At 42.7% G+C, this 18,541-nt stretch overlaps 1 protein-coding gene across 1 annotated transcript in view; it reads left to right on the forward strand.

The window, feature by feature from the left end:
• Positions 1-18,541, forward strand: part of abcc2 (ATP binding cassette subfamily C member 2) — a 63,848-nt gene that overhangs the window by 32,644 nt on the left and 12,663 nt on the right. The window contains exons 21-28 of the mRNA XM_029753286.1: positions 1,496-1,604; positions 2,973-3,192; positions 3,377-3,531; positions 3,789-3,944; positions 6,173-6,372; positions 7,360-7,486; positions 8,671-8,772; positions 15,624-15,767. Coding sequence (XP_029609146.1) covers positions 1,496-1,604; positions 2,973-3,192; positions 3,377-3,531; positions 3,789-3,944; positions 6,173-6,372; positions 7,360-7,486; positions 8,671-8,772; positions 15,624-15,767 — 1,213 coding nt within the window. The remainder of the gene's footprint in view (positions 1-1,495; positions 1,605-2,972; positions 3,193-3,376; positions 3,532-3,788; positions 3,945-6,172; positions 6,373-7,359; positions 7,487-8,670; positions 8,773-15,623; positions 15,768-18,541) is intronic.

Below are 18,541 nucleotides of genomic sequence, written 5' to 3' on the forward strand. Positions count from 1 at the left end.
TGGATGGCAGGAAGCTTAGCCCAGACCAGATACTCTTGTTTTTCATGGTCTGAGAGTCTTTAGGTGCCTTTTGGCAAACTGCAAGTGGGCTGTCATTTGTCTTTTACTGAGGAGTGGTTTACGTCTGGCCACTCTACCATAAAGGCCTGACTGGTGGAGTACTGCAGAGATGGTTGTCCTTCTGGAAGGTTCTCCCATCTCCACAGAGGAACTCTGGAGCTCTGTCAGAGTGACCATCGAGTTCTTGGTCACCTACCTGACCAAGGTCCTTCTCCCCCGATTGCTCAGTTTAGCCAGGCGGCCAGCTCTAGGAAGAGTTTTGTGGTTCCAAACTTCTTCCATTGTTCTTGGGGACCTTCAATGCTGCAGACATTTTTAGGTACCCTTCCCCAGATCTCTTCCTTGAAACAATCCTGTTTCGGAGCTCTACGGACAATTCCTTCGACGTCATGGCTTGTTTTTTGCTCTGACATGCACTGTCAACTGTGGGACCTTATATAGACAGGTGTGTGCCTTTCCAAACCATGTACAATCAATTGAATTTACCACAAGTTGTCTCCAATCAAGCTGTGATGGATGATCAATGGAAACAGGATGCACCTGAGCTCAATTTCGAGTCTCATAGCAAAGAGTCTGAATAATTATAACATTTAAAAAAAAAAAATGTTTATGTGCAAACATTTATTAAATCCTGTTTTTGCGTTGTCATTATGGGGTGTTGTGTGTAGATTGATAAGGGACATTTTTTTCATCCATTTTAGATTAAGGCTGTAACATAACAAAATGTAGAAAAAGTGAAGGGGTCTGAATTCTTTCCGAATGCACTGTAATTACCTAATTCTAGCACTTTAATTTTCCTTTCCAACTGTTTCTTTTTCAAGTCGTTTCCTCTTTTTCTAGCCAGAATAACCTTGGATTGTACCCCTGAAAACGACCTTCATAAAATTGCTAGGTCGCTAGTAGTATTACAGAGAAATAACAACAACAAAAATGGTTTATTTTTAATAACAGAACAAAGCTGAGGGGGCACGTGCCACTGTGCCCCCTATGGGCATGACCCCTCTGCAAACAGAGAGTGCAGGCTAGAGAGAGAGAGAGAGAGCGGGAGACAGAGAGAGACCTTATATAGGCCTACTGCCATTGTCAATTTATTACATAATTTGTGAATGACTCCATCTTCTCTCTTTCCCAGCCTTCCATCTTCTACAGTGAGAATCAATATTAGTTCATTCCACCTTCATAACATTTTCTCCTCCAATACCACTGACATTTAAGTGTTTCTGTTTATTATCAAATATACATTCACACTTTCCTCGCATTTTCTCCTCCATCAACACACCTCTTCTCCCAATCTGTCTGTCTGTCTGTCTGTCTGTCTGTCTGTCTGTCTGTCTGTCTGTCTGTCTGTCTGTCTGTCTGTCTGTCTGTCTGTCTGTCTGTCTGTCTGTCTGTCTGTCTGTCTGTCTGTCTGTCTGTCTGTGTGTGCGTTTCCCAGTGTTAGGTTGAGAAAGAACAGTTCCCTAAAGAAACCGAAGCCACCTGCTGATGACGAGACCAAGAAAGGCCAGAGGCTGATCGAGAAGGAAACCATGGAGACGGGACAGGTATATTGTGGGCTGTGTATTATGGCCTGTATTGACTTAGAGCCTTGGTATGGAGGTGGGAAAAGTAAGACCACTTACTGTTTGTAGAACCCTGCAATAACCCAACATCAAATGCACTAATCTACAAACTCAGTGGCAACTGGTCATTTAAGGAATGAGAAATCATATGCACTCCAAAGAGTCCTTCTAGTGCTAATAATAGTAATAATAACCCCAATACATCCTATTGAAATTCTAATTTGTTTAATATTAAAAGATAAAAAGCATTCAGAGACAACAAAACATCTAACAGTAAATATTCTCTCTTTGAAGTGCATATACAGTACCAGTCAATAGTTTGGACACACCTACTCATTCAAGGGTTTTTCTTAATTTTTTACTATTTTCTACGTTGTAGAATAATAGTGAAGACATCTAAACTGTAATGTCTACGCTAGGAGTCGGGAAGCAAGTACAGGGAGTGATTTTTAAAAAAATTATGAAAAATGGAACAAAACAAGAACCACAAGTAGCGTACAAATATGAAACAGAGTCAATCACGCATGGGGAAAGAATCAAAGTGATTGACAGATATAGGGGAGGTAATCAGGAAGGTGATGGAGTCCAGGTGAGTCTCATCAGGTGCATATGCGCGTAACGATGATAGCAGGTGTGCGTAATAATGAATAAACTGGCAACGTCGAGTGCCGGAGAGGAGGAGCGGTAGTAGACGTGACACAAAACTATGAAATAACACATATGGAATCATTTAGTAACCAAAAAAGTGTTAAACAAATCAAAACATATTTAATATTTGAGATTCTTCAAAGTAGCTACCCTTTGATTTGATGACAGCTTTGCACACTCTTGGCATTCTCTCAACCAGCTTTATGAGGTAGTCACCTGGGTTGCATTTCAATTAACAGATGTGCCTTGTTAATTTGTGGAATTTCTTTCCTTCTTAACGCGTTTGAGCCAATCAGTTGTGTTGTGACAAGGTAGGGCTGGTATACAGAAGATGGCCCTATTTGGTAAAAGACCAAGTCCATATTATGGCAAGAACAGCTCAAATAAGCAAAGAGAAACGACAGTCCATCATTACTTCAAGACATGAAGGTCAGTCAATTTGGAAAATGTCAAGAACAGTCGCAAAAACCATCAAGCGCTATGATGAAACTGGCTCTCATGAGGCCCGCCACAGGAAAGGAAGACCCAGAGTCCAAACTTTTGACTGGTACTGTAGTTAAAATCCATCCATCATTCGCTCTTTGTTGTCTCTCCCTCAATTCATTTAAATTCTAGGTGCTTTATTGGCATGAAATATTATATTTTTCTGTCTCTCTTTATCTTTCTCCCTCTCTCTCTGTCTCTCTCTTTTTCTCTCTCCAGGTGAAGTTCTCGGTGTATCTCCAGTACCTACGTGCAATGGGCTGGGGCTACTCCACCATGTTCTTCCTGGTGTACTTCATCCAGAACGTTGCTTTCATTGGTCAGAACCTGTGGCTGAGTGACTGGACCAATGACGCGGAGGATTACTACAATAAGACCTACCCCAACTGGAAGAGGGACACTCGGATTGGTGTATTCGGTGCGTTAGGCGTGGCTCAAGGTAAGAGGAGAAGAAGAGAGAGAGAGAGAAAAGTTGCTTCATTGACCATGTTAAAGACACCTTATGAAGTAGGTGAGAGTGAGAGAAGAATAATACTGTGTTGTCCATTTGTAGAAATGGAAATGTGCTTTTTGGTAGACACACACACCTGTTTTATTACAATGGTCTCCTCTCCTCACAACAGGTTTATTTGTATTCATGGGCACCCTGCTCCTGGCTAACGGCTCTATTAATGCGTCTCGTATCCTCCACTCCCGGCTGCTCAACAACATTCTACGTGTTCCCATGATGTTCTTTGACACTACGCCATCCGGCAGGGTTGTCAACCGCTTTGCCAAGGTATAGGGGACAAACCTGCTACTGTGCTGTGTTCATTAGGCACCAAATGAGCAAAAAAACAGACTGAAACACAAAGGGACTATCTGGACTTCGGTCACAAATGTTTTCTTTTGCAAAACGTTTTAAAACGCTTTCTGTTGCGTGCCCTAATGAACGTAGCCCTGGCATATTTGAATATTACATTACCCCTGCGTTCGCTTTATCCTGGTTGTTGATGCCAATTATCATTTGATGTCACATCCTGTTTCCTGTTGTAGGACATATTCACAGTGGACGAGGCCATCCCCCAATCATTTCGTTCGTGGATCATGTGTTTCCTGGGTGTGCTTGGAACGCTCTTTGTCATCTGCCTGGCCACACCCATTTTCACCGCCATCATCATCCCTCTGGCTGTGGTCTACTACTTCGTTCAGGTAGCGAGAGAAAGAGAGAGAAAAAAGGAGTGTGTGGATGGGTGGGGTAGGAGGAGAGAGGGAGGGAAAGGGACTGAGCAATGATGTATATAAACCCTAGATGACTGAAAGGGGGGCGCTGTTTTGAAGCCACTGCCATTTTTATCATAGGTACACTTCAACTGTGAGAGACGGAATCTAAAACAAAAATCCAGAAAATCACACTGTATGATTAGGGTTTATATACAGTACATCATTTGGACTGCGAGGAATGGGGGAGAGAGTCGGAGGGAGAGGAACAAAAAGAGAGGGGGGGCAGAAAAAGATGCGCACGGTATTCTGCATAATAGCTCATATCCCTGTTAGTCTTATTCAGTGTAAGATGTTTATATGCACCTTTGATATCCCGCTTACGAGTATCCCTATATCCACAAATAAACAGAATATTCCTAATTTGCCCAGGGACAGAGTAATGACTTTTTTGACATGGGGTTTTTAAGTCTCATTTAGATATAGTATTTGTCTGCCTATAATAGGCTATATGTTAGTCAACCTGTCTATAATTAGATACATGGAGCTTCTCTTCTGTCATTGCTTGATGCTCTAGAATACTAATTATGCAACAGGTGGTTTGGAATTCCCATTGTTAAAGCCTCACCTGCCCATTACACAGTATATGAGACAACAGACACACGGCCACGTTCATATAAAGTGGCATAGTTTACGTCGTTAGCTAGCAATGCACTACCACTCATACTTCTACAACTACTAGCATTAGCACCTGTAACTCGTCACGTATGATTTTAAAGTTACTTTTGACTTGTTTTATCCACTAACATTTGAAGAATGGTGCCAATAAGAAGAGTATATGAAAGAAATAAAACAAGAATAATGCACTCGAGTCCATGTGTTATGAAATTTGTATCATGGCTGTGGTGGTCTACACCACTCGGCTTCGCATCGTGGCTATGACCACGTCACACCCATGATAAAAATGTCATAACACATGGCCTCTCGTGTCTTAATGCTTAAATAAAGCCTTGCTCTAAAGAATGTCATGAATGATAGAATGAATGCATCATCAACAATCTAGTTGACATCGGTAAACCAGGGAGATTTCTGTGAATAATTTCGAAATTCCACAGTTTGTTGACCGGTTTTAAGGAAATGAAAAGCTTTGAAAACGATACATCTTTCTGATAGTATTTCAGTTCGTCTTGGATGCATATTTTATGTGGTTGAAAGTTAAATACTGTCCACTTTTATGTTGCTGAATTTTTGAGAACTTTTAGTCTACATAACACGGAACCTACATGTACATTCGCTCACATTTTCTCAAGATGAAAGAAATTATATTCCTCCACTCCTGTTCCCGAGACAAAATTAACATTCGGTCTATAATTTTATGCCAAGAAACACTTAATTCTGTAGGAGTTAATACTGTAATAGGCTACATGTGAGGCCTACAGTCAGTGTTCAGACTTCAGTTACTATTCCAACTATTACTGTTCCCATCCGAACTTCAAAGGTGATATTATGCAAAACTGAGCCTGCGCAAACCGAAAAAACTTGTCACGGTTGTCGTATGATGAAGGAGCGGACCAAAGCGCAGCGTGTGTATCGTTCCGCATTTTCTTTATTAAACTGTGAAACTATGCAATACATACAAATAAACTAAAGAACAAAAACAACAAAGCGTGACGAAGAGGTGAAACATACACTAACTCAAAAACAATCTCCCACGAACCCAGGTGGGAAATACAACATATGTATGATCTCCGATTAGGGACAACGATGACCAGCTGCCTCTAATTGGAGATCATCCCAAAAAACAACAATATAGAAATACAAAAACTAGAAAATAACAACATAGAAAATCTAAACTAGAAAAAAAACCTGTCACGCCCTGACCTACTCTACCATAGAAAATAACAGCTTTCTATGGTCAGAACGTGACAAAACTACGTTAAGCGGGATAAGACGTTCACGTGCCGCAGTGTCCGTCTAAGATCAGCATATCCCAGGGATCTTATTTGGGTCTCTCAAAACAGGGATAGGAGCTTATTTGGGTTTTTGTAAACGGGATATGATGTTTATATGCGTCAACACAAAAACAGAATACTTGAGTATCCCGAATAATAACGGGATATTGGTGTGCATCTAAACGTGGTCAGTGCCACTTCAGTATATGATTTGTGAATAATTTATTCTCTCTCTCCTTCATTCCTCCATCCGCTCTCTCCCCTCAGCGTTTCTACGTGGCAAGCTCCCGGCAGCTGCGTCGTCTGGACTCTGTGTCTCGGTCTCCCATCTACTCTCACTTTGGAGAGACAGTGTCTGGTCTGTCAGTCATCCGGGCCTATGGACACCAGGACCGCTTCCTCAAACACAACGAGAAAGTAATTGATGAAAACCTCAAGTCAGTCTACCCGTGGATAGTCTCGAACAGGTCAGGAACACATTCAGTTTTGTTCATGTCAAAACAGCACTGTATAATATGCAGTTCCATTCTGTCTGAAATGTTACGGTGAATCTGTGATGTCTGATGTTTGACTAAATGTCTGTCTGTCTTGTCAGTCTTGTCAGTCTTGTCTCTGTCTCACAGGACGTTGCTGAGGGGAGGACAGCTCATAATAATGGCTGGAATGGAGTGAATGGAATAGTATCAACCACATGGAAACCATGTGTTTGACGTGTTCGATACCATTCAATTTATTCCGTTCCAGCCATTACAATTTGTATTTGTATTTATTATGGATCCCCATTAGCCGCTGCCAAGGCAGTAGCTACTCTGCCTGGGCTCCAGCAAAATTAAGGCAGTTATACAATTTTAAAAACATTACAATACATTCACAACAGATTTCTCAACACATTGTGTGCCTTCAGACCCTTACTCTACTACCACATATCTACAACACAAAGTCCATGCGTACGTGTGTGTATTGTGCGTACGTTATTGTGTGTTTGTATGCATGTGTCTGTGCCTATGTTTGTGTTGCTTCACAGTCCCCGCTGTTCCATAAGGTGTATGTTTATTTTTCTTTATCAAATTTTACTGCTTGCATGAGTTGTGGAATAGAGTTCCATGTAGTCATGGCTCTTTTGTAGTATTGTGCGCCTCCCATAGTCTGTTCTGGACTTGGGGACTGTGAAGAGACCTGGCATATCTTGGTGGCATATCTTGTGGGGTATGCATGGGTGTCTGAGCTGTGTGCCAGTAGTTCAAACAGACAGCTTGGTGCATTCAACATGTCAATACCTCTCACAAATACAAGTAGTGATGAAGTCAATCTCTCCTCCACTTTGAGCCAGGAGAGACTGACATGCATATTATTAATGTTAGCTCTCTGTGTACATCTAAGGGCCAGCTGTGCTGTGTTTGTCTGCCTGCCTTCATCGTCCGTCTGTCTGTAATGCCTGTCTTTCTGTCCTGCAGGTGGCTGGCCATCCGTCTAGAGTTCCTTGGTAACCTGGTAGTGTTTTTCTCAGCTCTGCTTGCTGTCATTGCCCGGGACTCTCTGGACAGTGGCCTGGTCGGCCTCTCCATCTCTTATGCCCTCAACGTGAGTGCACACACACGCGCACACACACACACACACACACACACACACACACACACACACACACACACACACACACACACACACACACACACACACACACACACACACAGTATTCTTCTGTGTTGTGCCTACTGAATATGACCTTGGGGAACCGATTATTTATCTCTCAATTCACTGTACTATACCGGAGAGAGAAGTGCTTTGTTGAGGATGGTTGAGTTGTGCTTTCAATGGTCAAATCTCAGTAAAATGAAGGAAGGACTGTGAGGTATTTCAAAGGACTAACTGGTTTAGGGTTTGAGCTGCCACCATGGTATCGGTCAGAATAAGGAGATGGAGATCAGGAATCCAGGTTTAGAGTTGAACATGAACACAGAGGGCCGGTAGTGTGGTAGGGAGGGAGGTTGGATGAGATACAAAACGGAAACATTAAACAGAAACAGAAACGGTGCATTCATGGCAATGTACTGCCAGGTGGCTATGGGGGAAATATGGGCTTAACATATACTGTATATTCTGCTTATAAAGGGAACTGAGAGGGGTGACAGTAGAGAAGAGGTGACTAGGGAGTAGAAAACAGGTGTGGCCTGGGGTAATTGGGAGCAATTAGGTGTCCTGTTAGTGCTATGACCCTTCACAACACTCTGGCTGCGTTTACACATGCAGCTCAATTCTGATCTTTTGCCCAGTTATTTAAAACAAATATTGTGGAAAAATATCAGAATTGGGCTTCCTGTGTAAACGCAGCCAATGTGAGGTGTGCATCTAGACCTGTCTTTTATATGCGATCATCATATTCTGACAGCAGAAGTCACATATAGCATACTGTAAATGTCAAGAGTAGATGCTCTCAAATGTAAGTGCCATTGTATAAACATCTAACCAACCTGAACTCTGATTCAGTTCTGTTAAACTGAAGGCCCCAGTGGTACTTTAATGATCATACATACTGAATATAATATTATTATTACTTTATTTTGTTTGCACTTTGAGATTATCTTGTGATGAAAAATACTAATGTATTATTATGTAAGGAGATGAATCAGGGTTAAGGCCTGGATTACTGTTGAGTACTCCCTGACAAATGAGTATTTGTTAAAAGCACTTAATGGATTTTATGGATGATGGAATGATAATAAAGTGATGATGATTTGATGGTAATGACCCTAACCCCTGATATGTAGGTGACCCAGACCCTGAACTGGCTGGTGAGGATGACATCAGAACTGGAGACCAACATCGTAGCTGTGGAGAGAGTCAGCGAGTACACAGAGATGGAGAATGAGGTCTGTGTGTTCAATGAGAATGACAGATACAGTTGAAGTCGGAAGTTTACACACACTTAGGTTGGAGTCATTAAAAATAAATGTTCAACCACTCCACATGTCTTGTTAACAAACGATAGTTTTGGCAAATAGGTTAGAACATCTACTTTGTGCATGACACAAGTCATTTTTCCAACAATTGTTTACAGACAGATTATTTCACTTATAATTCACTGTATCACAATTCCAGTGGGTCAGAAGTTTGCATACACTAAGTTGACTGTGCCTTTAAACAGCTTGGAAAATTCCAGAAAATGATGTCATGTCTTTAGAAGCTTCTGAAAGGCTAATTGACATCATTTGAGTCAATTGGAGGTGTCCCTGTGGATGTATTTCAAGGCCCACCTTCAAACCCAGTGCCTCTTTGCTTGACATCATTGGAAAATCAAAAGAAATCAGCCAAGATCTCAGAAAAAAAAAATTGTAGACCTCCACAAGTCTGGTTCATCTTTCGGAGCAATTTCCAAATGCCTGAAGGTACCACGTTCATCTGTACAAACAATAGTACGCAAGTATAAACACCATGGGACCACGCAGCCGCCATACTGCTCAGGAAGGAGATGCGTTCTGTCTCCTAGAGATGAATGTACTTTGGTGCAAAAAGTGCAAATCAATCCCAGAACAACAGCAAAGGACCTTGTGAAGATGCTGGAGGAAACAGGTACAAAAGTATCTATATCCACAGTAAAATGAGTCATATATCGACATAACCTGAAAGGCCGCTCAGCAAGGAAGAAGCCACTGCTCCAAAACCGCCATAAAAAAAGTCTGACTACGGTTTGTAACTGCACATGGGGACAAAGATTGTACTTTTTGGAGAAATGCCCTCTGGTCTGATGAAACAAAAATAGAACTGTTTGGCCATAATAACCATTGTTATGTTTGGAGTAAAAAGGGGGAGGGTTGCAAGCCGAAGAACACCATCCCAACCGTGAAGCACGCGGGTGGCAGCATTATGTTGTGGGGGTGCTATGCTGCAGGAGGGACTGGTGCACTTCACAAAATAGATGGCATCATGCGGTAGGAAAATTATGTGGATATATTGAAGCAACATCTCAAGACATCAGTCAGGAAGTTAAAGCTTGGTAGCAAATCGGTCTTCCAAATGAATGATGACCCCAAGCATACTTCCAAAGTTGTGGCAAAATGGCTTAAGGACAACAAAGTCAAGGTATTGGAGTGGCCATCACAAAGCCCTGACCTCAATCTTATAGAAAATTTGTGGGCAGAACTGAAAAAGCGTGTGTGAGCAAGGAGGCCTACAAACCTGACTCTGTTACACCAGCTCTGTCAGGAGGAATGGGCCAAAATTCCCCAAACTTATTGTGGGAAGCTTGTGGAAGGCTACCCAAAACGTTTGACCCATGTTAAACAATTTAAAGGCAATGCTACCAAATACTAATTGAGTGTATGTAAATATTTGACCCACTGGGAATGTGATGAAAGATATAAAAACTGAAATAAATCATTCTCTCTACTATTATTCTGACATTTCACATTTTTTAAATAAAGTGGTGATCCTAACTGAGCTAAGACAGGGAATTTTTATTAGGATTAAATGTCTGGAATTGTGAAAAACTGAGTTTAAATGTATTTGGCTAAGGTGTATGTAAACTTCCGACTTCAACTGTATACATTAAAACTCACATTTCTATGTGAATTTGGTCCGTTTGCCCAAAAAGTTACATATTGCAGCTTTAAGAAAATGGTTCTTTCCTCTTTTAGGGATAATTCAAATTTAGGGGCAGCAGCTCATTACAATATTTTGGGGCATGGTTTGCTCACAGCTCTTTTTGTGCAACCATGAATGAGAGTGTCAGTTTATCTAATCTGTTGTGTTATGCCATTACATGTTGAACATGACTACAGCCAGTGTTGGTGTATCGTTAGTGTCTCATAAGGCCTTGGGTAAATTAAGGACTAAGTAGATTGACTAAATTAGTGATTCTCCTCATGGACCCCCAGCCGTTCCATCTATTCCAGAGCTAGCACACCTGATTCAACTTGTCAACTAACACAGTATTAACACTTATGGTATCACGTTTTAGGGAAGACCCAGACAGTGTCAAAGTAACAAAAGTTTGTTACTAGAACAGAGGGCAGGCAAAATGACAGGTCAAGGGCAGGCAGAGGTCGATAATCCAGATAAGAGTCCAAAAGCTACAGAACGGCAGGCAGTCTCAGGGTCAAGGCAGGCAGAGGTCAATAATCCAGTGTGATGTGACAAGGTACAGAACGGCAGGCAGGGTCAGGGGGTCAACTGGGAAAACTAGAAAACAGGATCTAGAAACAGACAGGAGCAAGGGGAAAAACTTTGATAGGCTTGATGAACAAAACGAACTGGCAAACCGAGAACACAGGTATAAAACTTTAGTTTTACTTTAGTTTTAAAACTGCCGTTTTACGATCCTGTAACCAATTGTGCTATTGTGTATGTTTTTTTGCGTTATTTGTAAGTTATTTTGTACATAATGTTTCTGCCAGCATGTCTTATGACCGAAAAGAGCTTCTAGATTTCAGGACAGCAATTACTCACCCCATACTGGAGTAGTACTTTTTCTTCAACGAGTCAGACATGAAGGATTTACTTCAGACACCTGACAAAGGCCCTCATCCCCGTAATTCGAAGGAGAAAGAGACGGAGGTATTGTGGACGAAGATCCGGGTGCCTTGTTAGGATCCGTCACCGAGAGGGTATTCTACCTTTACCATCGGTCCTATTAGCCAACGTTCAATCAATCGATAATAAAATAGACAAACTACGATCACGTATATCCTACCAATGGGACATTTAAAAACTGTAATATCTTATGTTTCACCGAGTCATGGCTGAATGACAACATTATTAACATACAGCTGGCGGGTTTTAAGCTTTTTCGGCTGGATAGAACAGCGGCTTCTGGTAAGACAAGGGGTGGCGGTCTATGTATATTTGCAAACAGCTGGTGCATGAAATCTAAGGACGTCTCGAGGTTTTGTCGCCTGAGGTAGAGTATCTCATGATAAGCTGTAGACCACACCATTTACCAAGAGTTTATCTGTATTTTTCATAGCTGTCTACATCACAAACCGATGCTGGAACTAAGACCGCACTCAATGAGCTGTATATAGGAAAACACTCACCGAGGTGGCGCTCCTAGTGGCCGGGGACTTTAATGCAGGAAAAGTCAAATCTGTTTTACCTCATTTTTACCAGCATGTTAAATATGCAACCAGAGGGGGAAAGAAACTCTAGACCACCTTTACTCCACACACAGAGACATGTACAACGCTCTCCCTCACCCTCCATTTGGCAAATCTGACCATAATTCTATCCTCCTGATTCCTGCTTACAAGCAAAAACTTAAACAGGAAACACCAGGGATTCTATCAGTAAGAAAGTGGTCAGATGAAGCAGATGCTAAGCTACAGGACTGTTTTGCTAGCACAGACTGGAATATGTTCCAGGATTCTTCCGATGGCATTGAGGAGTACACCACATCAGTCACTGGCTTCATCAATAAGTGCATCGATGACATCATCCCCACAGTAACCGTACATACATACCCCAACCAGAGGCCATGGCGTAGAAGTGGCATGACAGTGCGTCCGGCTTCACATTCTTGGACTCCGGGCGGTAGGAGATGGTGAAGTTGAATCGGGTGAACAGCACGACCCATTGAGCTTGCCTGGAGTTGAGGCGCTTGTCGGTGCGTTGATATTCCAGGTTATTGTGATCTGTCCATACTATGAATGGGTGTTCCACCCCCTCTAACCAGTGCCTCCACTCCACCAATGCCATCTTTACCGCAAGTAGTTCCCAGTTACCCACGTCGTAATTCCTTTCCGTGGGGTTGAGACGATGGCAGAGGAAAGCGCAGGGATGCAGCGTTAGGTCTTGGGCCGAATGCTGGGACAGGACAGTCCCCACTCCGACATCCGATGCATCGACCTCCACCAGGAACTGCCAGGACAGGTCTGGATGGATTAGGAATTGGTGCTTGAGGTCCAAGAATGCCTGGTATGCAGCTGGAGACCATGTAAGTGGGACCTTGGGAGAAGTGAGCCCTGACAGGGGGGAAGCCTGGGAGCTGTAGCCCCGGATGAACCGGTGGTAGAAATTGGCGAACCCAAGGAAGCGTTACAGCTACACTCTGGAGGTGGATTGCGGCCAATCCACCACCGCTCTCACTTTTTCAGGATCCATCTGTATGTTGCCTGCAGCTATGATGTACCCAAGGAAGGAGATGGAGTGATGGAATTTGCATTTTTTCGCTTTGACGAACAGCTGGTTCTCCAGAAGATGCCGGAGGACTTGTCTGACATGGAGGACATGTTCTTGAGCCGAATGGGAAAACACGAGGATGTCATCAAGGTAGACGAATACGGACCTGTTCAACATGTCCTGGAGAACGTTGTTTACTAGGGCCTTGAACACAGCAGGAGCGTTGGTCAGTCCGAATGGCATCACCAGGTATTCGTAGTGCCCGCTAGCCGTGTTAAAGGCGGACTTCCACTCATCCCCTTCCCGAATCCGTACCAGATGGTAGGTGGAGGGCCAACTTGGAGAAGATGGTAGCCCTCTAGATAGCCTCGAAAGCCGAGGTGATGAGTGGAAGCGGTTAACGTTTTTTAACTGTGATGTCATTCAGGCCCCTGTAGTCGATACACGGATGCAGGGTTTTGTCCTCCACAAAGAAGAACCCTGCGCTGGTGGGGGAGGCAGGACGGATACCCCCTGCAGATGTCCCAGGGAGTCCTCAATATGCGCCTCCATCGCCTTGGTCTCTGGCCTTGACAGGGAATAAAGCTGCCCCCGAGGCGGTGAAGTACCCGGTAGAAGGTCAATGGCGCAGTCATAGGGCCGATGCGGAGGAAGCGAGCTGGCACTGGCCTTGCTGAAAACCTCCCGGAGGTCCTGGTACTCCGCGGGAATGGCAGAGAGGTCCGGGGCCTTTCCCAAGCCTACAGGAAGACGTCCTGGGGCAGGCAGCGCCGACTTCAGGCAATGCGCATGGATAGAACCAGTAACCCAGTCGTTTAGCGGATTATGCCTCTGGAGCCAGGAAAACCACAGGTGCATGAGGGGATCCGATGGGCAGGAACTGCATAGACTCGCTGTGATTACCCGACACTCTCAGGTTAATGGGACACGTAGTGTGGGTAACTCTGCCAATAGAGCACCCATCCAATGCTCTGACATTCATGGGAATGGAGAGGGGTTGTGTAGGGATTCCTAGCTCCGACAACATGGTAGCGTCCATAAGGCTCTCGTCGGCCCCAGAGTCTATGAGCACCCGAAGAGATTTGGACCGGTCACCCAACAACAGGGTAGCATGGAGAGGGGTACGAGGAATGGAAGATGGGAAACTCCCCGTACTGCTCATCAGCATACTAGTACCTACTTGATGAGCCTGGTTCTTTAATGGGCAGGTAGATAAAGAATGTCCCGTAGGTCCACAATACAGACAGCTCTGTGTGTTAAATCTGCGTAAGCGCTTAGCAGGAGACAATCTAGCCCTGCTCAGTTGCATGGTCTCCGGAGGAGACGACTCGACAGCCCTTGTGACCTCCGAGAGAACTCGGGCGACATCATCGGATCCACTCAGAAATGTGGGCTTCGGGGATTTCTCGGAGGCAAGGTGTACATCGAGGACAAGCGTCGGCGAAAGGGAACAGACTCCCTCTTACGTTGCCATTGCCGCCCATTGGTCCGAATGGTCAAGGCTATGAGGAAGTCGAGGTCCAACGGCAGCTGGTGGGCTACGAGCTCATCTATAATCACCTCCGATAATCTGTGAAAGAATGCGTTGAACAGGGCTTCCGGGTTCCAGGCACTCTCAGCCGCCAATGTGCAAAAATCCACCTTATACTCTGCCACACTACGGGAATCTTTGCGTAGTTGGAGCAGCTTACGAGCTCATTGACCAATGTCTCAACCAAATATTACCCAGTTATCCATGTTGAAATTACATAGTGTTCCCAGTGGGAAGCATTTCCTGACAAGGCTTTGCAGGTATAGAATGAGACCTTGTTTGAGCTGAGTGTAGAATATGTTGAATTTGAAAATGTACTGCTTGTGAACAGTCTGATGTTAAATAGACAGTGAAAACATGTCTGTTCTGTGACTTACAGTATAGAAACACTGTGTCATCAACTTGGACCATAAACTGTCTTTTAGTGATGGGAAGCTTGGCTCTTTTTACTGACTCTGATCTTTTTAACTCGCTCAGTCAATAGAACGACTAATTCGTTCATTTGAGTCAGCAATGCCCAGGGCACGTAGGATCCCCTACCAGCGAACGATGAACTAAAAACCTGAAATAAATCATGATTCTACAAACCTATTGTTCATCATAGGGGTCTTGTTATTCGAGCTGTCATTTGTGACTGAGACTTATAAAAGTGTGCTTCAAACAATGTACATTTGTGATTACTCTGCATGCAACTTCACATTTTCGTCATTTATCAGATGCTCTTATCCAGAGCGATTGACAGTAGTGAGTTCACACATTTGTATTTGTACTGGTCCCCGTGGGAATCAAACCCACAACCCTGGCATTGCAAGTGTCATGTTCTATCAACTGAGCCACACAGGACCCAGAAAATAAGACTGCTTACTGATGCCTTTGAAACGAGGTCTAGTTACGAGCTGCACATCACTTCAGGCTTTAGCCCAATGCTTCAAGACACAATGTTTTAGAACAAGCGTGTGCTGATCCATTTCCGTGTGACAGCTTTCTTAAGCTAGTTTTGGTAAACGTGTGTGTGCTACGGGTGTGTGTTTTTGTTAGGTGGAGTTGTATATAAAACGTGTATGTGTGTTTGAACAGGCGGACTGGGTGTCAGAGATACGACCGCCAGAGAAGTGGCCTGAGGCTGGGAGGCTGAGGTTCGAAAACTTCAAGGTCCGCTACCGACCTGAACTGGACTTGGTGCTGCATGGGATCACCTGCGACATCGACAGCACAGAGAAGGTGGGTGAGAGAGACCAGCGTCAGACACTACACATACAGTGGGGTCCGAAATGATTTACACCCTTGATAAAGTTTAGCAAAAATGACTGTATAAAATTAATAATTCAAATACAGAGCTATATTGTATGCACATTTTTTGTAAATTATTATATTATTTTTATACTAATACAATTGCTCAGAGAAAGAGATTTTGTTTAACAAATAGTATACATTTTCCTCAAATAGGTAGGGTTCAAACAGTCATTATTGCTAATCTTTATCAAGGTTGTCAATAATTTTGACCTCGCTGTCTGGTATCATATTTCACATACCATGTCGACAAAGAAACAATGTAAATAACAGTCTACGTGCAAAGAAAACTAATGAGACCTATAATAAGTATTCACCCCCCAGGACTTTTTCACATTTTGTTGTGTTACAAAGTGGTATTGAAATGGATTTAATTGTTGTTTTTGTCATTGATCTACAAAATATTATCTATAATATCTAAGTGAAAATAATAATGTTATAAATGTTTGCAAAGTAATACAAAATAAACAACTAAAATATATTATTCACCCCCTTTGTTATGGCAAGCCTAAATTAGTTCAGGAGTAAAAATTGGCTTAAAAAAATGTTAAATGGTTAAATGGTCTCACTCTGTATGACATAATGCCTCATAAAGAAGGGCAGCAATTGGTAGATGGGTCAAAATAACAAATCAGACACTGAATATCCCTTTAAGCACTGTCAAATTAATAATTAGGCTGCAGATCAAACCACCGAAACACAACAAAGATACAGTTGTTCTTCCTAACTGACAGGACAGGAAGGACATTGCAAAGCTTTTTGTGTATATCAGTGACAAAAAAAATCATTTAAATCAATTTAATTTCCAATTTGTAGAACAATTAACGTCCAGGGGGGGGGGGGGGGGGGGGGGGGTGAATACTTATATAGACTACCGTTCAAAAGTTTGGGCGACCCCGGGATGCTGGCCTTCTAGGCAGAGTTCCTGTCTGTTCTTTTGCCCATCTTAATCTTTTCTTTTTATTGGCTTGTCTGAGATATGGCTTTTTCTTTGAAGCTGCAAGTTGAGGACTTGTGAGGCATCTGTTTCTCAAACTAGACACTCTAATGTATTTGTCCTCTTGTTCAGTTGTGCACCGGGGCCTCCCACTCCTCTTTCTATTCTGGTTAGAGACAGTTTGCGCTGTTCTGTGAAGGGAGTAGTACACAGCGTTGTATGAGATCTTCAGTTTCTTGGCAATTTCTAGCATGGAATAGCCTTAATTTCTCAGAACAAGAATAGACTGACAAGTTTCAGAAGAAAGGTCTTTGTTTCTGGACATTTTGAGTCTGTAATCAAACCCACAAAGACGCTCCAGATACTCAACTAGTCTAAAGAAAGACCGTTTTATTGCTTCTTTAATCAGAACAATAGATTTCAGCTGTGCTAACATAATTGCAAAAGGGTTTTCTAATGATCAATTAGCCTTTTGAAATGATAAACTTGGATTAGCTAACCCAACGTGCCATTGGAACACAGGAGTGATGGTTGTTGATAATGGGCCTGTGTACGCCTATGTAGATATTCCATAAACAATCTGCCGTTTCCAGCTACAATAGTCATTTACAACATTATGTCTACACCGTATTTCTGATCAATTTGATGTTATTTTAATGGACAAAAAATGTGCTTTTCTTTCAAAAACAAGGACATTTCTCAGTGGCCCCAAACTTTTGAACGGTAGTTTTTTACTGTACTATATGTGCATGCTATATCTAGGAGAACGCAAGCAAGAGAGAGAGCACCGTACTGCTGTCACAACATTGATTCAGGGTCAACACAGCACAGCGAATTAGGGTCAACTTGAGAACTCTGAAATTCTAGATTGAGTCCAGAATATACTTAAGCAATAAGGCCCGAAGGGGTGTGGAATATGGCCAATATACGGGCTGTTCTTATGCAGGATGCGACGCGGAGTGGCTGAATACAACCCTAAGCCATTGTGTATTGGCCATACAGTATACCACAAACCCCCGAGGTGCTTTATTGCTTTTATAAACTGGTTACCAACGTAATTAAGAGTAAAAATACCTGTGGTATACGGTGTGATCAGTGGAGGAATGGGGGACCAATTTCAGAAACATTTAAATAGTGAGAAAAAAAACATACTAACTAAAAACATTATCATGTAACCAAATAATTGATTAAAACACATTGTTTTGCAATAGTCTACAGTAGCCTCAATAGCACTCCAACACTGGAACTCTTCCAAGTCAAGATAAGCTTTTGGTTTTATTAATTTATTGCCACAGGGGCACGTCGGTGTAACTGCTAAACTCCTTGCTGACTGTACACTGTACTACATAATTGTAGCGGGTTTACTAACGTGTTAGTTTTAGTAGCTATGTTAACTATAAAGGTGTGAGAAAGAGAGAGTAGATGCGAGAAGAAATTATACAACAATCAAAGGTCTAATTCCGTATGTATGCGGCTGCTATGAAAGTGAACTCTGTTTGCGTGTGAGGGGGTGCATTCCTTCCACTGATTCTGTTGAAGAACATTTTTTAAACGGAAGTAAATGTAACGAAACAAGGAGAAACATACCTGAATTTGTCCAATATAAACTATTGTTTGCAATTGTTGGAATAATGATTACACCCTAGATCAGCTACATGCAGGCAAGAGTGTGCAAGGTGGTATTGAATGTGTCTGTCTGTCACATTGATTACTCAAATTCCTCTCCACCTGTGTACCTAGCGTACGTTGTAAACTTTCATACATAACC

Source organism: Salmo trutta, chromosome 5, assembly GCF_901001165.1.
Source record: "Salmo trutta chromosome 5, fSalTru1.1, whole genome shotgun sequence".
NCBI lineage: Eukaryota > Metazoa > Chordata > Actinopteri > Salmoniformes > Salmonidae > Salmo > Salmo trutta.